The 24255-nt window shown below is 41.0% G+C and overlaps 1 protein-coding gene across 2 annotated transcripts in view; it reads left to right on the top strand.

The window, feature by feature from the left end:
* ttc3 (tetratricopeptide repeat domain 3) overlaps positions 1-24255 on the top strand; it is a 46619-nt gene that overhangs the window by 14943 nt on the left and 7421 nt on the right. For both annotated transcript variants that reach the window (XM_063202918.1, XM_063202919.1), the window contains exons 14-37: positions 342-441; positions 629-647; positions 1285-1372; positions 1659-1776; positions 2583-2732; positions 3396-3476; positions 3838-3947; positions 4346-4472; positions 6542-6664; positions 7231-7332; positions 7421-7513; positions 7854-7918; positions 8718-8848; positions 9311-9628; positions 11998-12273; positions 13130-13176; positions 13798-13851; positions 14675-14757; positions 14891-15025; positions 15993-16845; positions 17524-17592; positions 18411-18560; positions 23163-23302; positions 23742-23810. In XM_063202918.1, coding sequence (XP_063058988.1) covers positions 342-441; positions 629-647; positions 1285-1372; positions 1659-1776; positions 2583-2732; positions 3396-3476; positions 3838-3947; positions 4346-4472; positions 6542-6664; positions 7231-7332; positions 7421-7513; positions 7854-7918; positions 8718-8848; positions 9311-9628; positions 11998-12273; positions 13130-13176; positions 13798-13851; positions 14675-14757; positions 14891-15025; positions 15993-16845; positions 17524-17592; positions 18411-18560; positions 23163-23302; positions 23742-23810 — 3501 coding nt within the window. The remainder of the gene's footprint in view (positions 1-341; positions 442-628; positions 648-1284; positions 1373-1658; positions 1777-2582; positions 2733-3395; positions 3477-3837; positions 3948-4345; positions 4473-6541; positions 6665-7230; positions 7333-7420; positions 7514-7853; positions 7919-8717; positions 8849-9310; positions 9629-11997; positions 12274-13129; positions 13177-13797; positions 13852-14674; positions 14758-14890; positions 15026-15992; positions 16846-17523; positions 17593-18410; positions 18561-23162; positions 23303-23741; positions 23811-24255) is intronic.

The following is a 24255-nucleotide window of genomic DNA, read 5'->3' as shown; positions in this document are numbered from 1 at the left end:
GACAATTAAAGAACATAAAAAAATAAATTGAAGTAAGAAATTGAAATGTTGCCTTTAAAATGTTAATGTCCTCTTCCATTTACCATAAATCTTGATCTTGAGAAATACAAGATTATACATTTAAAAAGTTGTCTGTTGCTTATCCAAGTTCTGTTGATGGGTGTATTTCTGATAAATAGTAAAACAAAAAATGCCTTATAGTATCGTTCTACAGGCACATTGCTCAAAAATGTGTCACCTGTGTCACCTTTAGGGTTCTGGGGTTCTGTAATCATGTTCTAACGTGTCCTATCATGTTCTGTAATCATGTTCTAACGCGTTTGTCATTTTGTTATGTGTAGACCTCATGGTACGATGGCAAAAGGTGCTGAGCCGCAGTGTGATCTGCACCAACGGAGTGCCTCTCCCAAAACAAAGAGTGACATAAGCCCAAAGAAAGAGGTTTGTACTACTCTACAGTCTTGACTAAGGGGAAATATGTGTCTTATCTGTTTAGGCTTTTGAAAATTAGCATAATGATTGCTTGATTGATTGATTTGATCCACTGTTTTGGAATTATTGTTGTAGTGGTTAGAAGAGCTGAATTGAAAGTTAAAGTTGTTGTTTTTTTGTCTTTGTGTTTAAACAGGAACCAAAACCTCTCTCAGGTAATAAAGTTGTACATATCTGTATTCCGAGCAGAGTCCCGGTGCACAACCACTGTCCAGGTGCTGGTGATGTGCAGTAAAAGTAATCCAAGTAAAGGGAGGATGCATTTCGTGTTGTTCACCAAATAAACTACAAAATAAAAGACCAGTGTGCGGTGATTAATCCTCCCTTTACTTGTACATATCTGTCTTTCATTTTTATTCTAGCTTTGCATGTGATATTACAGTGAGTGCTTTAAAGGGACACTGTGTGAGATTTTTTCCAGAATTCATGCTGCCCATTCACTAATGTTACCTTTTTCATGAATACTTACCACCACCATCAAATTCTAAGTATTCATTATGACTGGAAAAATTGCACTTTTCATACATGAAAAGGGGGATCTTCTCCATGGTCCGCCATTTTGAATTTCCAAAAATAGCAATTTTTAGCTGCAAAAATGACTGTACTTGGACCATACTAGAAAATATTTGTTTATTATATATTTATTGTTTATAACTTTCATGTAAAGATCAAATTTGGCAATAAGCAGCCCAGTTTCAATGAGCAGCATAGTTGCAGTACCTTTTTTGACCATTTCCTGCACAGTGTCCCTTTAAAATGTTATGTTAATCAGAAGTTATCCCGGTACTGTAGGTTATCCGCTATTTCGTATCGTTGCTGAATATGGAATGGATGGCTCAGATGAGGAGGAGGTCAAGCCAACCAAACCAGCTAACAAAAGGTAATTAGCTTTTAAGTTGCTTTTTGCTGATCTCTTGTTTTGGTAATGTGGTATGGTATAGTGTGGTATAATGTTGTGTGGTGTGGTATGGTGTGGGAACCTAAACACGAAACCCTTCACTCCTAATATAACCACAGTGTTCCCAGTTTAATTACATCTTCAAACCTTTTTCACTAAGTATTTCAGAGTTGGTTGTCCACACTTAATGGACCAGAATGGGAGGCGTAGCTGCAATTGTAATATTTCACGTTGCACCACTTGACTGAGTTTGGGTATTTCCCCTCAGGGAAACGAAGCCGAAGAGAGAAGAGAAGAAGAGTCACGGAGCTGAAGCGACTCCTCAGAGTCAGGAAAAGGCGAAACCCGAAGCAAAACCCAAAAGCAAATCCTCACAAGCAAAGAAGGTGATGTTCTTTCTCGCAAGGCACATGTGACATCAACATTAAATCACAATACATGGACACCAGTACACTCGTATACATCAGATCAGATGAAAATAATAGTGATCTCATCAATATTTGAATAGACAAATCCGTACAGGATACAGCCCATTGTGCAAATGTAGCGCATGCAATGAGATGAATCAAACCACAGGATGTGTTAGTGGTTGTTCTCTGTGTGGCTTCATGTAGATTTATTTTCAACACACTGAGCTCTTCCGTCTTGTTGGTGCGTCTCTGAAGTAATCGAGTAGTTAGGGAAAAAAAAGAAGAAAAAACTGAGTGCGATCCATTCCCTTTCTTTTTATTCAAACATTTTTTTTTCTTCGGTCTTTCTTTTCTTTTTATTCATGCAATGTTTGCATGAAAAGAAAAGAAAAAGAAAAAACTGAGTGCAATCCATTCCCTAACTATTTGCTACACGTAGCTTAGCATAGTACTGATGAAAGCAACCTAACCTGTAAGGCCATCCACACACCTGTTCAACCAAAGCCCGGTGCACTGCTCTGCCAGTGTTCGATTCCACTGTTTTCTATACAACCCAGCACACTGGACATATGCTGACATCGGTGTGCTGGATAGTATTTCACTGTTTTCTATACAACCCAGCACACTGGACATATGTGGACATCGGTGTGCTGCTGGGTAGTATAGAAAACCGCGGAATCGCACGTTGGCAGAGCAGTGCTCCACACTTTGGCGAAACCAGTGTTCGGAAGGCCTTAATCTTGATTATTCATTTTTTGTGTTATCGGTTCATCCTTGATCAGGCTCAATTGCCAAAAGGTGAGAATGATGTGAAGACGCAGCTGTCCAGCACCATTTCAGACGCTCACGTGGCCTTGAATGACCACCACTGGGTCAATGCCAAACAAGCCTTCCTCCAAGCCCTCGACATGCTGGACTCCTCACCCCCACAGGTACGTACCGTACCGTACCGTACATGAGCCCACATTGCCACACATGGAAAGTATGCGTGAGCATTAAATGTTACCAGGGCTCTAAATTAACTTTTTTCATCACCAGCCAAAATGGCTAATAGATGTTAATCTTACTTGCCATACACACACTCCCTAATGGGTCAAAGTGGCTAGTAAATTGGTGTTTCTACCAGCCAAATGTAAATTTCATCAGCATTTGGCTGGTTAGCCGGTGTTCATTTCAAGCCCTGAATGTTATCTTGGAAAAGACTTTGGAGAAATTGAAGAAGTTTGTAACATGGCGAGGTCTGAGTAGTTCATTTAGCCCCCATCTGTCGTATTGCAACTGAGTATTTTACAGTTTTGATCAAAGATCTTAAGTGTAGCAATACAGGTCACTTGCATCATGATGAATGTTTTACAGTGCTGCATGAACCTCGGACACCAATTTAGTAGGCGATTGAACATTCAGACCCCCTATGACTGACAGCACCAATCACTCTTTTGACAGCCGTCGTTTATACTGTAACTAAGCCCTAGCCTTAACCTTACGCTGTCTATCATTGTTTATACTTGGTATGGATGTGGAGGTACCAATAGGTTTAAATATAGTCTTGTGTTTCAAACGATTAACAATATTGTTTTTTTTTTTAATCCATACAGAAGCTAAGCGTATCTAGCGGTGACAAACTGCTCCTCATGTATGGATATGCCTTGGCTCTCATAGAGATCGGGCAACCACAGGTAAGATACGGGATTTCACTGAGCATGTGAAAACCACTGTATCCTGTAGTAGTGAAACATTTAGTTAGTTTTAGTTTTGTTCTCTCAGTTGTGATGTATTTAAAACCTGTACCGCTTTTGAGATCAGGTGAATGTAAAAAGCATTACAAATACAATTGAATTGAATTTGTACTTGGTACATCTACATTTATAGACAAGGATAGGATACTAAGGTAAATCTACATTGATAGACACACTTAATATGCTAAAGAAGTCAATGATTGAGATGTGTTGTGAATGTTAGGTGCTGGTGGTGATGTAGAGTTTTAATTTGGTCTGATCAGAATCTGCTCATATCGATGCTGCTATTGTATTTCTGTAGGAGCTGGCTGAGGCTTCCAAGCAGTTTGGGCAAATCCAGTTGAGCTGTGATGAGAAGTTTGAAAGCTTGGTTTACTTCGGAGTGGGACGAGTTCTGCTGAAGGAGAACAGGTGTGCAGCACGTCATGTTTGTTCTGATCAAAAAGTCTCCCATGATGCATGGAAATGTTTGTAGCCTATTATACCGTTTCACTGAAATACATGTGCCTCTTTTCCACTGCTGGTTTTCTGGTAGGCCTAGAGCTCGACCAAGCGTGACTCGGCGGCCACTTTTTACTTTTCGAATGAGCACAACACAGCTCAACCATAAAGCAAAAAGTGGCGGCTGAGTCGCGCTGTGTCGAGCTGTATGCCTACCAGAAAACCGTCAGTGGAAAAGAGGCAATGGACACATTTGTAGCTTATGCACATTCTCTGAAGTAAACATGGGTGCATCTTTGTAGTTTACTTTTTTACTGAATAAAACACAAGTATTTAATGTTATTTGTTAAATGTTATCTTTTTTTCAGGTTTCCAGAGGCTCTCCAACAGTTTTCTGAAGCACTGCAGGCAGTGGAGAAGACGATAACCTCTGAAGAGCTGATCTGGCCCACCACAAAAGTGCCTGTGAAAGAAGCCCAGAAGAAATATTTAACAGTACATGACATTATTTCACATTATTTATTGCGTGTTAAACTGGGACCTTTTCTCATGGACTGAAAGTGGTCTAAGAACACAGGGGTTGGACAAAATAACTGAGACCCCTGTCATTTTAGTGTGGGAAGGTTCATGGCTCAAGTGGACCAGCCTGCTGGCCAATCTTCATTAATGGCACATTGCACCAGTAAAGTGAAGTGTGAATGTTCAATTAGCAAGGTAAGAGCACAGTTTTGCTCAAAATGTTGCAATGCACACAACATTATGGGTGATGTCAGAGTTCAAAAAGGAGAAATTCTTGGTACGCGTGTCACTGTTTCATCTTTGACCGAGACAGCAACTCTTTGTGATGTATCAAGAGCCACAGTATCCAAGGTAATGTCTGCATACCACCAAGAAGGACGAACCACATCCAACACAGGGTCTCCGCGGATCCTTAAAAAGTCTTATAAAGTCTTACTTTTAATATTTGTTTTTTAAAGTCTTATAAAGCTTTATATTTCGCCAATTTTTGGAAGTGTGGTATTATATTTAAGTGGGAGGTCTTATATTTCCCCTGGGTAGCTTGAGTGTAAGAAAAAGGTCTATTTTTTGACGCTATAAACATTGTTTAACCAGCATACGTCCCTTATGCGGAAAAGTAGATGAAACTGTCTGGCGCAGTGCAGCCCGCTGGTATCACACAGCGGGGGGCAGCCGCAGACCTGTGGGTACAGCCAGAGCCGTCTAGCCTACTTGCATGTTCTATTAGAAACAGTCGAAAAAGTGGTCGAAAAAATATGAACGTGAATCGAGATGGGTAGATAGATGCACGTTCAGTGTAATGTGGCTTGAGGACAAGAAATAAAACGGTTAGGTGCTATCCAAAGCAACGTCGGAATATGAAGCTTGATGTTAACTGTGTCGGGAGGACGCATAGCCTAATCAGTCGTAAGTTTTAAATCTTGTCTATCGTAAGCATGTTAGCCATGCCCTCGCGTTTGGGTAGAAGCGTTTGCTAAATGTAAAGGGTTCATTTCATAAAGTCCATTATGACCGTATTCGAAAATAATTGTTCCTTCATACAATAGCCTACACTTTCAAAATCGCTTCTAGATACGTGACAGGCTATTTGAGGCCTCTGTCAAATGCAAAATGATTTCGTTAACATGATGGCAGCATGAGGAAGTGAGCGCGAGGCAATACGAAATCGGATGAGTAACAGAATATGTACGAAGCCAATGATCTGGCGAGGTGCGTAATGTCCAAATCGGTAACCAGATGGGCAACGGTAAACGCGCTAAATGCTTGTTATGGACATGCTGGAAATCGCTTCCAAGTTGTGCGCTGTTTGTTGAGAACAACAAACTACAGACAGGCTGCTCAAATTAGAACGCTTGCTTCTGCTACCCGTCTCTGATAAAGCGAGCTGGAGGAGGAGAAACGGCACTCAGAGTAGTCGTACATTTAACCCTTTTGACACCAGGTGTCCTCTCTCCTAATAGCAAAGTGCATTCAACTATTTATCCATCAGAAATGATGAATTGTTGAGCCATTTTTAATGTGTACATTTAAAGGCATTTGATGAACATTCATCTGAGTTTTCTATAGGCCGTCAAAACATGCGTGGGACCCTCAATTAAATGCCAGTTGTCAGTTAACTGACCATATGCATGCATGGTGTCTGTAGGCCTACAGATCAGTTACACCTTGCTACTGCTTACAGTGTGTTTACCCTAGGCTACACTATGAAAGCACAGTAGTCATATAATATTGTTTATTATATATAATTATGTACTAGGCCTACATTTCATTATAGCAATGCAAACTAATAACATTACTGTAGCAATATTGCAATGCCTCACCCCGAGCGGCGGTCTTATATTTTATCATCAGAGGTCTTATATTTGTCTTAAAAAGTCTTATATTTGGTGATCCAAAATGTGCAGAAACCCTGCAACAGGATTAACTGTGGACGCAAGAGGAACTAAATGACACTAAAATGACAGGTGTCTCAGTTATTTTGTCCAACCCCTGTATGTTCAGCGTTGTCTGAACTCTGAACTTATCCATTTTTCCGGTTTTCTAAGGACTTTCTGGAGACGTCCATGGAGATCTGCAGATTCCCACCTCCTCCAGACGCTGTGTGCAGACATAAGATATTTCAGGACCATGTGAAGAAAGAGATTTACTTCACAGACCCGGGCTTCAAGGTAATTACTATTGCCATGTTCTGCAGCAGACAGGCCTGTCTACACAGTGGCCATTTTGTATTGGACCCGGGTAGTTCGTCTCCCTCTTTCTTTCTTTCTTTCTTTCTTTCTTTCTTTCTTTCTTTCTCTCTCTCTCTCTCTCTCTCTCTCTCTCTCTCTCTCTCTCTCTCTCTCTCTCTCTCTCTCTCTGTACCATTTCCCCTTCACCCCTCTTCCACCTTTCATAATGCATGACTAGCACCATACTCCAGCTAAAGGCTGTTCACATTTGGAGGAGGAGATCTTTCACTCTTGCAATAGAGCATAATGTTGTAGAGCTACCACCATTGTCTACGTGACGACAGTTAACAAATCGCTTGAACAAGTTTTGAAGTAGGCCTTTCCTTATATGCAAAACATTTTTTTTCATCTCATTTAAACTGATCTTGATGTTCAACTTATTTTTTACTGCAAATGATGATGAGGGTGCATTTTTTTATTTCATTTAATTATTTATTGTAGATTACATTATGTGAATTGACCTTTCCGTGTGACTTTGCCTTGTGTTTGTTTATGATCCACAACAGGGATTTCATCGTCTGGTGTGCGATCAGAGATGTGCTGTGGAATTCCACACGAGTTGCTGGAAGAAATTTAAGACTGTCACATTCCCCGACAAAACGGATAAGGCAATATATAATTAAATATTCTGTGTTGGTCAGAATTTGTGTTTTGTCTTGAGCTGGCAGCGTTATTTATACGTGAAATATTTTACAGGATTTCATACAGAACTCTTGCTTCACCCCTGACTGTACTGGGAAGATTTGTCATGTTGTGATTGTTGGTGCAAATGGACGTATGAAATGTGAGGTAAGGCTCTGGAATCTTTTCTTTTTTTTTTTGAATGATGTCAGTTGTACTTTAGCAACTCAGTCAGTATATCATTTGTGAGGATATTGTGTGACTGACCATGGAACTGTTGGGCAGTTGCAGTGTAAACAGGGAACCATTGCTTGTTATGGTAAACGTCATTTTAAGCTCATCTGGTGACACAATACAGCGATGGATTAGTGTGATTAATCAATCCAGTTTTGGAAAATTGGAGATTCAGTTGGTCATGCCTAAATCATACCCAGATCAGAGTTTTAAAAGTACAGCTTTTTAGAGTACAGTTTAATGTTTCTCATGCTGTGTCATTTACCTCCTGCAGTTTGAGACAACCACCCCTCTGAAGCAGACTTCGGAGAAACCAAAAATAAAGCAGCAACCACCAACGTAAGTCATTTTGAAATCACTTTGTTGAACTTGTGTTCGACTTGCGCATGTCTCAGGACATGAACCACAGCATACAATGATAAGCATATACAGTAGCTATTCATGAACAGAGACAGTTTTTAATTGGACTCTCCACTTGTAGATAAAATAACATTAATTTATAGGTGAACAGTTGAGCTTTTTAAATCTATGGAGTAGGGCTGCACGATTATGGAAAAAATCATAATCACAATTATTTTGGTCAAAATCATAATCACGATTATTAATCACGATTATTGATTTTTGGAGATTTTTTTGAAAATTATAACAAGATGAAATATAACCAAGAATGAATTACATACAGGATGAGCAAAATTAAATGAATTGTAATGATTGTGTAAAGGCAATAGCATGAAACTTAAGTGGACAGATTTCTGGCCAGAAACACCAGCCTGTCAGTATATTCTGGCTTCAAGGACGCTCTCAAAAGTAGGTCACTATTGCCACGATTAAATCACGATTAAAATCATGGGTTCAATTTAACTATTTTATCACGATTTTGATTATTTTTCGATTAATTGTGCAGCCCTACTATGGAAGATAGATCCCTTCTGGTAGCATATCATTAGGCCATTAGTTTAGCATCGCATGAATCACAGGATCGCATATTAGTCCCTTCAAGTAAGATAGAATGCAAGAGCTTTGTGAATGAACATATTTTTCAAAAAGATGGGATGATTTTGTTGACATTTTTTTTGTGTTTACTGCTTGGAATCGCTAAGTATTGTCTTTGTGTTTGTTTGTTTGCTTTTTGTTATAGTCCAAGCAAGTCCATGAAAATTAAAGAGGAAAGAAAATTCAAGCCCACCAGACTTCTACAGGATTCTGAGTCCGTTCGAAACCAGTTGAGCCCGAAGCAGAGCATCAACATTTTAGCAGGCGGGGATAAAGGTACTGATAATTCAAGATAATGTGAATCAACCGCTATCAACCTATTATTATTTTCTTTTGAATAACTCATTATTACCTCTGCCAAGAAGGTTATGTTTTCTGTCACGATTTGTTTGTTTGCCTACCCTACTGTCTGTTTGTCTGTCAGCAGGATAACTCAAAATTTTCAGATTTTGATTAAATTTTGTGTTGTTGGAAATGACAAAAGGAACAAGAGATTACATTTTGCTGGTGATCCGGATCCAGGAATTTTTATAAGGTTCTTCACCATTGTGGGATAGGGTGAATTTTGACATTTCAGTTTCTAACTCCACAAAAAACAAGGCAGGAAGACTTGGGGAAACAAATAATGTGTAACATAGAACATTTAACTATCAAACAGCTTCCTTGGTGGAGGTCCGCACTCTCCGAATGCATTTCTAATTTTGTTTTGTTCTTTTTTCCCTTCCCCTTTACACACAGTTCAAGCCTGGGTGGATGAAGATTTCGTCTTGCGTCAGCTCGGGGAGATGAGGAATTGTTTTGCGGACCAGCCGCGGGGGGTGTCTACTGCCATGACGGCTCTGAAGCCGTGGATGGAGTCGGACTCTGCCAAGGGCCTGGAGCGTCCTGCGCTGCTGACCGGCAGTGGCGAGGAGCCAGCTGACCTGAGCGGCGTGGTGGACATTGTCCTGCAGAGGAAGAGCCGAGTGTGGGCGCGCATCTTTGTCCACGAGCTCAGCGACTTTTCTTACATCACACCCAAGCTCCTGGAGTGGGCCCAGCATCTGAACGCTCAAGGTGAAGTCAGACATTCTTTGAGTATATATAGATATGCCAACATAATTGGATTCTATGGGCACCTAATGTGACCAGGTTCCGGTTTTTCATTGTTTTCAATAGAACAACGCACACTGGCGTCGATGTCCGCGGACATTCACCGATGTCGGATGGCCATTACAGACGAGTTCTATTTTGTCGGCGCCGCCCATTGGCTATCAATGCTATGTTCGTGTGAATTTTGGTTTGGGGGTCCGAATTATGTCGGAAGTAAAGTGCGCCGCAGTGCTGTCGGAGCCAATGTGCGGCCGGCCTAAGTAGCTTTGAACAGAAGCCCCAGCTAAGTGTAATGTTATGTAACATCTGCTGGGTGATGTGTGGGCATGTTAAGTATTTTACTTCCCCTATCTTTTTCTCTTATCTCATTTTTCATTTCCTCTCTCTGACTGTCTTTTGCACATTTTCTTTTCCTTTTTTTTGTGGTGTGTCCTTTCCTTCCTTTTTTCTCTTTCTTCTCTCTCTCTCTCTCTCTCTCGCTTTCTCTCTCTCTCTCTCTCTCTCTCTCTCTCTCTCTCTCTCTCTCTCTCTCTCCAAAAGTGTGAATGATGTGTGTGTAGAATGCGCTGCTGGAGAATGACAAAAGACTAACAAAGGTCGGCGTCTGCGCCTGCACTTAACACCCGTGTATTGCTTGGTGCGTGCACTCCCAAAAAGTAGTAATCACTCAAGATAATGGAAAAAAGGAGGCGCACACAAGGCTTGTGTGAAAAAGTGTATTGAAGCCGAAATTAAACAACAGAAGTCTAAGGTTAACTGAAGAAACGGACGTTTCTGAACTAGTCCATTCTCAAGTCGGAGCTAGTCCATTCTGACTAACCTTAGACTTCTGTTGTTTAATTTCGGCTTCAATACACTTTTTCACACAAGCCTTGTGTGCGCCTCCTTTTTTCCATTATCTTGAGTGATTGCTGCTGGAGAATGAGCCAGGCTCATTGACGTGACAATCTGAACACACCCACAACCCTAGTGATGGCCACTCCATAACAATCATATTCTGAAGTGAAGTGAAGTGAAAGCCCAACTGGGAAACTCCAACCCCCATTGTCATTGTGACACAGCACTCCACAGCACACAAGTGAACACTGCACACAACAAAATGACCTTGATGCCTCACCCGTGCAAGGGGGGCAAAATGGGAAAGGGAAGCAGTGTGGCGGGACGGTACCATGCTCAGGGTACTTCAGTCATGGAGGAGGATGGGGGAGAGCCATACCTGCAAACTTGTCACCTTTCGGCGAAATTCGCCGTTTTGATTCCAAAATAGGTGACTTATGTGAATCGTGCAGATCCGAAGAGTTTTTTTTGGGGGGGGGGCAGTAGCGCCCGACTGAAGTTCTGAAGGGTAAACAGCTGCCTGTCTGATATAGGTAAAGACGGCGAGATTTCCTACATTACCCATAAACACTAGTCATGATGTAGCCCACACCCATTGGCTGCCGTTTAATCACAAGGACGCAGCTTCACATTCACTGGCTGCATGTTTGAAGGCTTGAAGCCCGCGCGGAACCGGTGTTGATAAATAAAATGTCAAGCGCGGATTACTTCGGTTTTGAAGGTTTTCAACGGGTGATAAAGAATGTGGCAGTGGTTAATGCAAGGTTCGGTGTCGGTGAATGCAAGTAATAACTAGTGACGCTGAAATGAAGTGGTGGTGGTGGAGCGAAAACGGCTTGGGCTGGACAGGCAGGACAGCGCTGGGAGAATGTCAGCGTAGCTGTCAGATTCCTCGTCTGACATTTGCCAAGTCCTCGCAAATGCATACGATGGAGTTGTCGTTTCTTAATAACGCCCACGCGATCGCAAATACCCTGCATGGATTTGACATGGATGTGCGAGTAAGTGAAAAACAATAAAGAAAACAAAAAATTACCGACGTTATGAAAGTAAGTTCTCCGTGATGTTATGTTTGTTTATTTTCGACATATAGTGGGCTAGTAGCCTACTTGTCATTCCTAGCGCATTCAGCCTTTATTATTACAGGATAGTATGAGAGGAGACAGGAAACCATTGGGAGAGAGAGATGGGGCAGGGTCGGGAAATGACCCTGGCCGGACTCGAACCGGGGTCCCCGTGGGCATGCAAGCCCAAATGTGGGGGGCTTAGCGCGCTGCGCCACAGCACTACGTGGAGCAATTTTTAAGACTTCTTTTTTTGTCAATTAATATTGCTAGATTTTTCCATTAACAGTTTGTCCGCTAATTACTGCTGCAAATCCATTGCTAGACAAAGACTAGACTGGTGGGTGGTGGGGGTTGTGAAAATATTCTTAGTGATGGTCTCTCTCTCCATCACAATCATAGTTCTGGCACTAATATCTATTCTCTCCACAGGTTTGAAAGTGGCCCAGGCGTTTATCGAGCGCTACGCGGAGCCTCTGGAGGAGCTGGACCTGAATCCCCTGCTGGCCTTCCCCCCGGTGCAGGACGCCCTGGTCCAGCGCTTCGGGACCATGCCGGACTCCTTCTTCAGCGGAAACGGGTTAACTGTTACGGAGTACCTCAGGCAAGCCTCGCCGCACGACATGCGATTGTTTATCTGGACCCTCGAGGAGAACAGAGAGTTGTATCCCTCGTGCCACATGGTGCTGGATGACTATTTTGCAACAGGTGAGTCAATGGAGGTTGTTTTCAGAGTTGAATGATTTGGTTTTGAGTTAAAGGGACACTGTGTGAGATTTTTAGTTGTTTATTTCGAGGATCTATGCTACCCATTCACTAATGTTACCTTTTTCATGAATACTTACCACCAGCATCAAATTCTAAGTATTCATTATGACTGGAAAAATTGCACTTTTCATACATGCACTTCTTCCCCATGGTCCGCCATTTTGAATTTCCAAAAATAGCCACTTTTTGCTGCAAAAATGACTGTACTTGGACCATACTAGAAAATATTTGTTTATTACTTAGTAAACTTTCATGTAAAGATCAAATTTGGCAATAGGCAGCCCAGTTTCAATGAGCAGCATAGTTGCAGTACCTTTTTTGTCCATTTCCTGAACAGTGTCCCTTTAAAGGTGCACTGTGTAGGATTGTGGTCAGCGTACTGTAGGTATTGCAACTATGCTGCTCATTGAAACGGTGCTGCCTATTGCCAAATTTGATCATTTCATGAATATTAATAAATCATAGACCAATATTTACTATTATGACCAAATGACAGTAAGTTTTGCAGCTAAAAATGCCTATTTCTGGAAATTCAAAATGGCGGACTATGGAGAAGATCACCCTTTTCATGTATGTAAGAATGCAATTTTCAAAGTCATAATGAATACTTAGAATTTAATGATGGTGTAAGTATTTGTTAAAATGGCTGGAAATTAACTACTGAAAATATTACACAGTGCACCTTTAACAAAATAATGCTGAAGCCTTCCATAAAAAGTAAGCCGGCATTGATGGAGTGCTGGTGGAGTAACAGATGCCCAACTCTGACCTGTCATCCGTTGTCTCTGTTTGACAGATTGTAGTTATTTGGTGATCAAAAAGACTGAAAATGAAAATTCTGCTGTAAGTATTATCTTCATTGCCATTCATTTTGTCTCAGAATATTACCCGTCACAAACTCCATGAAAAGTTATGTCGAGTGCAGATTAAGCTTCAGGGTTCCCACGGGTCATGGAATTTCTGGAATATCATGGTATTTCATAAATGTTTTTCCAGTCATGGAAAGTCATGGAATTTTACCATTTTGCATGCACTGTCATCATGGAATTTTCTTAACAGTTGAGTAAAAGCAAAAACTTTTTTCTTTGGTGTATAACATTGTTTCTTACTGGTTATAGCCAACTACAATGCTTCGCCAGATACAGTTAAGTTTTGCGCTGTAATGTGCAGCATTTTAGAATGCAATGAGCCGAATGAAGTCTGGCGGTGGCTCGGTGTCGGCTCCTAGGATAATCTTAGTTTTCACTCTTTAAAAACTTTTTAACATCATTTCTTTTTACCGAAATGGTCATGGAAATTCTGTTTTTTGGGTCTGGAAAGTCATGGAATGTTATATCTGAATTAGAGTGGGAACCCTGAAGCTTATCCTCTGTTATAATAAAGTGTTCAATGATCATTTTGTTTGTGCTCGTCTTATCTGTTTTCCTGATAACTCTCACGTCTATGATCTATGCTTGTATTTAGAATCAGCACCTGAAGAAGAGTAAGAACAAAAGAAAAAAAGGCAAAGAGTCTAAGGTAAAACCACAAATAATTTCATAGCTTCAAGACCTAGCCTTCTAGCGCAGGAAGACTGTGTAGTTCTACTTTTCTGAAAGGCGTTATCAAATATGCATCTCTCTACATTGCCCTTACCTGACACATTTTGCAGTAAAGTACACACATGCTGCAGTGATGTATAGGGGACAACTGAGAGAGCAAAAATAACCCAGTAGTCACTGTGGTTTTTCCGGGGCTGCACGATATCAGGGAAAAAAACGATACTCGAATACAGGATGCGATAACTCGATAGCGATATTTAGAAATATAACCGAGTGTTTTTCTTGTCAGTAATATGTCTGTCTGTGTGGGGGGCAAGGCTTTGGTCGTGGCGGGCTTCTCACGTTAAAAACAATTGTGCTGTCCAATCATTAGCTGAATGTCATGTTCGCGGTATGCATATCGCCACTCTTGATATCACGATTTTAATACATTATATACATTATAATACATAATATATTGTGCAGCCCTAGTTGTTTCCATGGTGCTATTTTTTTACCTCTCCCAAAGAACTCGTGTTTTTCCTCCTATTGCCTTCTGTTTACCTAGCGCCTCTTGGTTTCTTCATTTGTTAACAGCCTAACTCGGTCATCGTTAGATGGAATTTAGGATCGGCAAGAATGGATAGCAAAGGTTCATGTTTGGTTTGGCTCCTCAGGTCTTGGAACAAGAGAGGAAGTGAAATATATTACATAATATTTGGTTGCAAAGCAAACAATAGGAGTGCCGAACAGAACACTGCAGTCTCCACTTGCCCTATTCGTTTTCTGTTGCGTTTATTTTTTTCTCCTTGTTTTCACAGACCGAGTTTTTCTTGTCTGGAATGGGCACCGGAGCGGTGAGAGAGGAAAGAGAAGACGAATTTCTTTATGATGAGGATTCATTGTGAGTGCCCTGACTGAGATGATCTTCATTACTTGTCCTTAAATAATGCTGTCCGACTAGCTTTTTGACCAGCATCTGTTGAGTTCACTGGCCTTTTTCAGACTCACTGTTTTTTGTGTGTGTTCTGTTGCAGCATGCTACTTGACAGCTTGGATCCGTTCTGCATTCCTGAACACCTTCGGGACCAAGTTGCAGAGTTTGAAGAGGAAGTGGGCGCCGGAGATGGTTACTACGTCACTCCAGACCCGGCCCGTCAGATTTTGTATGAGTACGTATTGCCGCCACACTTTTGTTTCATTACCTTCCCCCGGGCCCTGCCGTGCGGCTGACCTGGGTTCGGTCTCCGGCCCGGGTCCTTTGCCGACCCCTCCCCGTCTCTCTCCCAATTCGCTTCATGTCCACCTCTAGCACTGTCCTTTCAAATAAAGTCGAAAAAGAACCGTTCCGTTCCCCTACACTTACTTAACAACAAAAGAGGACATAACAAGCAGTAACATTTTTTTAGTAACAATAGAAGAGAGTAAGCAAGTTATGCAAACACAAAGGGAGGGTTGTTTTATTCTGTGAGTCTTTATTGTCTGATGCTAGGGAGACCATTTCAAGGAAATTTGGCATTCATTCCTTTGAGGACAGTGAAAAGGGGCAAAGACTAAGACTAAGTTTAATAATATGCAAATGAGGACCGAATTTCAGCAAATCAACAACGCTAAGGTTTCAGTCGATTTGATTGGCTGTTAGGACCTGTTGAACTCTCAGAACGTTATAGAATTTTGTCATGCTTCATTTCCTATCATGACCGATGGACGAGGATGACCTGGGCTGCGTTTCCCAAAAAAACCTTAAGTAGCACTTGAGTATGAGAGGCCTCCTAGGCAATATACCACATCATTAAAAGTTTATGCATACAATCCTGTTATAGGCCAACATAAAATATTTTTTTCCGGCACATGCGAATAAAATGGTTGCGCCAAGTGCATATGTGAGGTAAAATGTATAAACTTTTAGTGATGATGTGAGGCCTATTTCTGATGAATGGCCAAAAGGGCACCTCATACTTAAGTACTACTTAGGCTTAGGTGCTACTTAAGAGTTTTTGGGAAACGCAGCCCTGACTGGTAGGAGCTGTTAGCTTGTTCCTCCATTGAGGCTAAATGTTTTGGCCATTCCAATGTGGTGTTAACTCAAAAAATGTTTGACACTCAACCTCTTACATTGTGTCTTGCATTTTTGTTCAGTTATTTTGTTCAGGTTCTTGACGAGCACGGACCATTGAAGATTGACGATCCATTGCTTGTGGGAGAACTGGAGAACTTTCCAGAGGACCCGCGCAGAACAATTAAAGAGTCAGGTGGACTGAAACCTTTTCTTTTGCAGTCGTTGAGATTCGTCATGAAGGACGACGTTGTTGGTTTGATGAAACACGTCGGGATACTCAGCAATGTGGCCGCAAAATACTCCGACAGCCCGTCTTACTGCCCTTTTGAGGACGTTGATGAAGACGATGGGACATGTCTGAACCCATGTGCAGACGAATTTTACCCGAACGGGGGTGAGGAGGCTTTTATGAACGCTAAAGCCATTTCCAGGATTCACAACATGGCTGGGATAGAGGATTGGTCGGATTGCTACTTAAAACACGACCCGGATCTCGGCAGCGTGCCATTTGCGAGACCTATTCATACATGCTTGGCTTCCATTCGTTCTCAGGATTCGTGTTCAAAGGCTCAGAACAAAGCTGGGATCGAAGACTGGTCAGATTGCTTCTTAAAACATAACCAGGATTCCGGCAGCATTCTGTTTGCGAGACCTATGCATGCGTGCATGGGCGCTACCAATAATCAATCTTCGTCTTCTCAAATGCCAAAGATTTCACATCCACCCGGCTGCTCAAGTGAAAATGTTTTATCAGGGAAACGTTTGGAAATGTTTGGGACCAAGGTTGCTTCCCCCTCTAAGAAACAAAAGGATACAGGTTCACCATCAAAATCGGCACATCATGTAAAATCAGGAGGAGCTTTTCCTGGAGGAAACGATGGTGGGAATACTTCAAGCCCACCACATGAGGTAATGGATATCTGTGAACAACAGGTAGGGAGTTTTTTTCTATTTTTCTTTGAAAATGCATGTTTTTTCGCTCAGCAGATATTTCAAGAAAATCGACATTTAGGCCGCCTGTTCAGTCAAAGGGTGCTGATGAGAAGAAGGGTAAAATTTGATGCTGCATAGACAGAGTAAAGGACGAATAATGAACAATAGGGGACATGGGGAAATGGCAATGAAATGTAGCTTCTATGTAGGCCAGTCAATCTAGCATTTGACCCGGGACAAATTGCAATAGTAATCATTCCAAGTTTTTTTGTAATCCCTTGGTATGTCAAAATAACATTAAAAATCTACAGCTTTATATTTAGTGGAAGATACTTTTTTTCAAGGTCAAAGTTGGAAGTTAGTTTAAAATGTTAAAATAGTTTAAAATTTTACCCTATTCACCTTGTAACTCCTATATTGTCTCCCTATGGAGAAATGAATGAGAAATCTGCCAACTTTGACCTAGAAAAAAAGTATATTCCACTAAATGTAAAGCTGTAGATTTTTAATATGTGATACAAGGGGGTTTAAGGATCACTTAAATGTAGGAACAATTACTATTGCAATTCATCCCGGGTTTGGGCCTTTTTAGAGCTAGATTGACTGGCCTAATGGTGCATATAGCTGATTCATTCAGTTCATTGTTATTCAGACTTAACACATTTTTTCTGATTCTAGGGTGTTGCTAAAAAGTCATTCAGTGTTGCTGTTAATACTGAAGCATGCGAGATCATTGAAAACATGAAAGTGAGTGCTACAATTAACAATTGCTACAATTAAAGGAGAAGTCCAGTTTTTTTAACATTAAGGCCATTTTCTGAGTGGTCTGCAATGTTTAAGAGTCCCCCTCACCGTTTATTTCATGATTGCTGCAGTCTCTGTTATTTGGCTGATTTGGATTTGATCTCAACTAGCTTTAGAATGGCCGTCTATGGGCACCTGCTACTCTGTTCTTAAAATCACCTTTAACATTTGTTTTGAAGAATATGCAACTCAGCAAGTGTTCAACAGTATTCACTGGTGTTCCTTAGCAATTTTTGTAGCGAAATATGGCATCTGTCATGTTTTATGTAGCAATTTGTAAATTAAGTTTCACTTTCACTTTCACTTTCTTTCACAAAATGGCAAATAAAAAATGACAGAAGCCAAATTTCGCCTTGAAACTTGTTAGGGACTGCTAGTGAACACCCCTAACCACTTTGTGAGCTGTAGAGTTTCGAAAACAAATGTTTAAGGTGATTTTAAGAACAGAGTTGCAGGTGCTCATAGACGGCCATTCTAAAGCTGGTTGAGATCAAATCCAAATCAGCCAAATAACAGAGACTGCAGCAAACATGAAATAAACGGTGAGGGGGACTCTAAAACATTGCAGACCACTCAGAAAATGGCCTCAATGTTAAAAAAACTGGACTTCCCCTTTAACAATTGCTACAATTAACACTGAGAACAATAAGTAGCAATGTACATAATTATATATATTTTTTAAATAATGTGTTTTCATCCATCTTGTTGGTTAGGTCAATGGGACTGTAACAGCCACTGATTGTCTGTTTTTTTGTATACAGGGTGATATGATGAAAAAGGAGAAAACGAATTTGGAGTTTAAAAATAAAATACCACAATTGAGGAAGGCTCTCGATGACGCCAATAAAAAGAGAGAAGAAGAGTCGGCTCAGCATGAAGAAACTCATCAAGAAATTTGTCAGAAATTAGAGGTAATGCAATTTATTGCATATTATTGGGTTGACGATTTTGCATGCAGCCAGGGAATATCAGGGACTTTTGTTTATAGTAAACTTACATACAGTGTAATAGCAACACTTGAGTGTGTATCCTTATTTCTGACTGTTTTTGTTTTGTCTACATAGTACGTACTGTTTTTTGTTTTGTCCTCTCATTTTTGTTGTGTCTGTACTAAAACACTTTGCCGCTCTCAAAAGTGCAACTGTCTAGAATGCAAAATCTTAAATTTTACAAGAGAGTCGGCTCAAAAATAGAGCTCCTAAGTGGGTGACGACGAGTTGTATGCGCGGATTAGCATTTTCACGGAAATCCGGTTTCCAGGAATATATTTTTTAAAGGTGCCCTATTATGCTATTTAGAATAACTTTCATTGTTAATATTTTGCTTTACTGTGGTTAGTGGAGTTAATTTTGAATGATCACTTGTTTTCATGTCCATTATTTTTTATCATTGTGTACATGCACCCTACGCCGCCTGTTTGAAACGCGTGGAAGTGCAGAATGTTAGACCCTTCAACATTCTGAAATCTCGACGCAGCATGGAGCGTTTCATCAAGCATTCTATTACTAATATTACGTCAGCAGCACAGCTGTTTTTGACCTGGAATCCAACCCTGTAGCCTATGTCTAAAGTTGACAGCCAAATAGTTCACCCAATGTCCACAATTAATCTGAAAAGGACGCATCATAAGTCCCACGTTGTTATTTGTGCACCTTGCTGTGTCATTTGCTGAAACCCAGTCCCTATCCAATGCGAGTCTTCCGTGCATGGGCTTCAGTTTGATTTCAAAATCGCTTGGGACAATTAGGCTGCCATTAATCTGAGAAAGGGTTGAAAGTGCTGGGTACAGGCTATTGCTTCCGATTTGAGGTTTCATGAAATAATACGCATATTGCATATGATGCGTAATAACGCGCTTGTGGCCATATTTAAAAAAAAAAAAAAAAAACTAATAGCCATCTGCGCTGTCTTGTTTATTTCTGATATCCTGCGCTGAAGAATCTTTATCTCAAACATTATTAACGCAACAGTAGGGGCCTGATTGGTTAACCCGCTGTCTAGCCTTGCATACTGTAGCCCTAAAGTTGAAGTTATCAGCCAAGTTTACTGCTCGCAAACAGACAAGTGTCGCGCTGGTCTAGGTGGGAGAAGTCTAGATCTGCTGTTGACAGGTGGAAATTTGAAGACACAAAGAATGTCCTGGGATTGAAATCAGATCACATTCCCTTGTTAATGGCAAGTTAACCTTCGCAAAATAGGCTATCGAATAAGCTAACCATCTGCAATTGCTGTAGGGCCTACACAGTTCAAAGGATAAGCCTATTTATTCAGCGAAGTTGTGGACATTTTCTTCGCTCCCGCGGCAGCCCCCATCTGGCTGTCAAAGACGCAGTCCGAAATTGAAAGAGTGCGCCCAGTAAGACAAGGGCACGACTTGTCGGACTCAAACCTATCAATTCAACGTCTGTCAGTGATATCGTGACACCCTATTTGTGATATGAACTCCGTGTTCAAATTCGTCCTGTGGTCTATTTGCAAGCCAGACTGAATAGGCTACTGAGCGCACGCGTTGTTGGCTTTTAAAAATGAGTTCCTGTTTGCTCGTTGTCTGTAGGCCTAATGCACAATGGTGATAGGCTATGCTTCATAAAAATACATTTCAAGGTATTTTCAGGTGCATGGTTTCATTTTAGTAACTGCATTTCTATTTAGTCCCCGGCAGAAATGATGCGCCCACTGGATTGGAAGCGCAATGGGCAGTCCTCGATGGATTGGTTTCATACTGGGTCTTATAATAACGCCTAGGCCTAGTCTCGGTTTCGTGGTTTTTTGTTCGCATTTATCGACAGGACAGGATTTTTTTTATATAACAATAGGCCCTATCCGTTTCAGTTTCATTATTTTTGGCATGCCGCCCAACGAAGGGACCAGTTTTAAACGACGTCAAGTCAATATCCACGTTGCTCTTGCAGATATATAATGAACAAAACTGCGTTGCATTATAATTACTGAATTGTAGCCTACGCATAGCCTATACTAACTGGCTAATCCTTGCCAACATTGCTGATGCAAACGGCTGCTGGTCATGTCGTGATATATTTGGATAACATCAGCGCACGTCTTCTAATTAATGTTATGCTTCAAGCGGCAATACAAGTGTAGGGTTTTCACATCTTACCAAACAAAAGTTAGTCTTGCCAACAGCATATGCAAAACGGCCCTGAAGCGAATAGAGAGAGAAAGGAGAGATTCGAGTCTTTCACCCACTTGGAAGTGTTTTGGATTCTCAGTGCGCAACTGCGTTAACGCGTTCTGCCTGTTTTCGACCTTCCTCATTCAACTGTTTCTGACCCGTTAGCCATAGGCCTACCAACCGGTATTTTATCAATGTAAAATGCAGCTTTAATATCACAATGAAACAAAAATATATAACTTGGGCCACAGGTGAGTGTAGCCTCCAGTCTAGACCGATGCTGTAGCCTAGCCTATTGACGGAGCCGATTTATGAATTGAAAAAAAAAACATGCGTAATGGAATAAACTTGTGGATGGCGAAATCCTACACTATCATTGTGGGCTACACTATTATTGTACACTATTTTGTACACTGAGTGGTGTATTCACAAATAGGATACATCTCATCACAATACTGTCAAATTCAGATAGGCCTAGGCTATGTGGCTGCGATGAACAAATGCGCATTAGGTCTACTGTCTCTGCAATTAATAAATGGTCTGTGACATCGTCAACACTCCATCCCATAAGCAGCAATGTTAGGTACAGCATGACGTAGACCCGTACCGGAAACAAAAGCTATAGAATGTTGAAAACCCAACCACGCGTTCTCTGACAGTTGAGAAATAGCGTTCCTGCGGCAGAGAAATTCTCCCCCAAGAGAACAAATTTGTGAAATGCAGCTTTCACCAAGCTTTTACATACAACAGATGCTGTGTAACCCAATAAATGGGTAGTGGACATGAAAAAGCATAATAGGACCCCTTTAACATTGAGCTAACAAAAATACAAGACAAACGTTAACTGCCGTCATTCGCCTATCCCTGCATTCTTTCCTCGGTAACAAATGGAGCAGCACAACACGTGTGTATTTATCAACCTAAACATAACGATAATAAAGTAATGTTGCTATACCTTGGCTACTCGTGAATTTTTGGGAACTACATCTCACATTCTCGCGTGAGCTATAGTCGCATGAGCAAACTTCTCCTCAATGGTAAATTTTGAAAGTACACTACTAAACCAAGGCGATTGGAGTAATTGCAGTTATGGCACTATTTACGTTTTATCAAAAGAGTGTTACCAGGAGTGAAAAACGACTTGTATCAGAGCTTAGTTAGAAGTATTTCTAAAGTCTCGTACTAGGAAGGTTTGTGGCAGTTTGCCGTGGGTTACCATGGTCACGGCTCGTGAAATCTCCCTCCTGTAGTCTGCCAGTTTTCCGGGTTAAGCATGTGATGGCAACATCGTATTTATGTCGGCGTTTGACACAAAAATGATCAATCATGTCATCCCTACAGCCTATTTGTAATACCCTCGTCAGTTTGCGGGGGTTCGCTAATCGCGTGTTTGCACACACACCTTATTTGAGACTGGTCCCCATTCCCCACGGTCGTCGCTGAGAACCGGAAAATCCTTAAATGCTAACAAGAAATACTACAGTCTCTGCTACATGTTTCCGGGTGACTTTGGAGCTCTATTGTATTAGTCAATTCCATGTACATGGAACTGTAACATGGCAAATAGAGATGACACTTGTTCCCATCATTGGTTAGTGGTACCATCATCACATGTTTATGTTTGTAGCCAAGGGGAGTAGAATTGCCCAGCCGGGACTCGAACCCAGACCATCTGGGGTAGTAAACTGGGACTCTGACAGCTACACTGACTCTTAGGTGTAGCGGTCAGAGCCCTAGTTTACTACTCCAGAAGGTCTGGGTTCGAGTCCCGGCTGGGCAACTCTACTCCCCTTCGCTACAATGTTGACTTTTATACATGACCCAGGACAACAGTTAGTACACATGAAACTTCATTCTTATGTTGACTAGAGTAGAGTAGAGTAACATTTATTAATCCCGAAGGAAATTTAGATGTCTAGTAGCATACATACAAAAAAACATAGATTTTTTCACATTAAACATTCAGATATAAAAAGTCTCTCATTGCAATAGTTGTTACTGATTGTTGGAAGGGGGATGGAAGGGGGGGCATGGCGGGGTGGAGGGGGGGCGGGGGGGATTTATGCGGTCCAGTCACCAATAACAATGTCTTTCATTGTGTTCTGAGTTGTTGTTAAATACCTTAATGGCTTTCATGTGTACTAACTGTTGTCCTGGGTCATGTGTACTAACTGCGGTCCTAGGTCATATACATTTTATTTTTATGTTGACTTGTTTCATATGTACTAACTGCGGTCCTAGGTCATATACATTTTATTTTTATGTTGACTTGTTTCATATGTACTAACTGCGGTCCTAGGTCATGTACATTTTATTTTTATGTTGACTTGTTTCATGTGTACTAACTGTTGTCCTGGGTCATGTATACTTCATTTTCCAGGTCATCAATAAGGACCTCTCTGCATTTCAGCAGAAGGTTGACGAGGAGATGAAAATGTATCAGCCAGAGAAGAAGGAGAATCAGGAAACACTCAAAGCTTTGAAGGAGCAAATAAGCACTGCAACAGCAGCAAACGACAGGTATTTGTTGATTTGTTTGATGTTAATCATTTAATGTTTTGAAATGTAAAATTTTGGTGATTGGTGATTTGAATAATGTTTTATTTAAAAATATCATTCAAATCACCAAAGTCATTGCTACAAATTCTACCATTACCGGTAATTCAGAAGGTCTAAATATACACTATACTATACCTGTTGTATAATATGATAATCTTGACTTGACTTGACTTGATATTACATTACCATATTATGCAAGACATAGAATGTTATACACATGGTACAAAATGGTATATGTTCACCTTTTGATTAGTTACATGTATGTTATACAAACAGGCAGACATGTTCAGAGATATCATTGCTAAAAAAAAATGTCACATGCACTGACTGCATACATGATGTGATTTTACGTTATGCATCTTTTCTAGTACAGTTGACCTATTTCTACTACTTCTTTCAGTGTTGCGAATGACATCATCGAGCAAAGTGAAAAGTATGACACAAGACACACCCACCTCTCTACCGCCAGGCAAGTGCTTCTTCTCAATAATGGATAGCAGTTTGAGTTCACATATAGCAGGGCTATTCAATTAGATTTCAACGAGGGCCATTTTTTCAACGTCCTCCCAGTAAAGGGGCCGAACTATACGTATGCATTATGGTTGCCGACAGTCAATGAAAAGAATATGGGAGACTTCATTGAAGTGGAGGGTCTGGGGGTCCTCCCCCAGAAAATGTTGCATTTCTTAGATGTAATTTCATGCATTTTAACGTCCCGTGTCCCGTTTCAACATGATAACGGAGCCCATACTTTTATCTCTAAATTCCAAAAAAACGATTCTGTATTTGAAGGGGCTTGTGGGTGGCCAGAAGCTTGCTGTCCAAGGGCCGTTTCTGGCCCGAGGGCCGCCATTTGAATTGCCCTGACATATAGACTGGTTAACTATTTAGTTATGTGATGCTTTGTACAAAAT

Source organism: Engraulis encrasicolus, chromosome 7 (assembly GCF_034702125.1).
Source record: "Engraulis encrasicolus isolate BLACKSEA-1 chromosome 7, IST_EnEncr_1.0, whole genome shotgun sequence".
NCBI classification, from domain to species: domain Eukaryota; kingdom Metazoa; phylum Chordata; class Actinopteri; order Clupeiformes; family Engraulidae; genus Engraulis; species Engraulis encrasicolus.
Note: the sequence above shows the minus strand (reverse complement) of the source record. Positions and strands in the feature narration are given on the sequence as shown.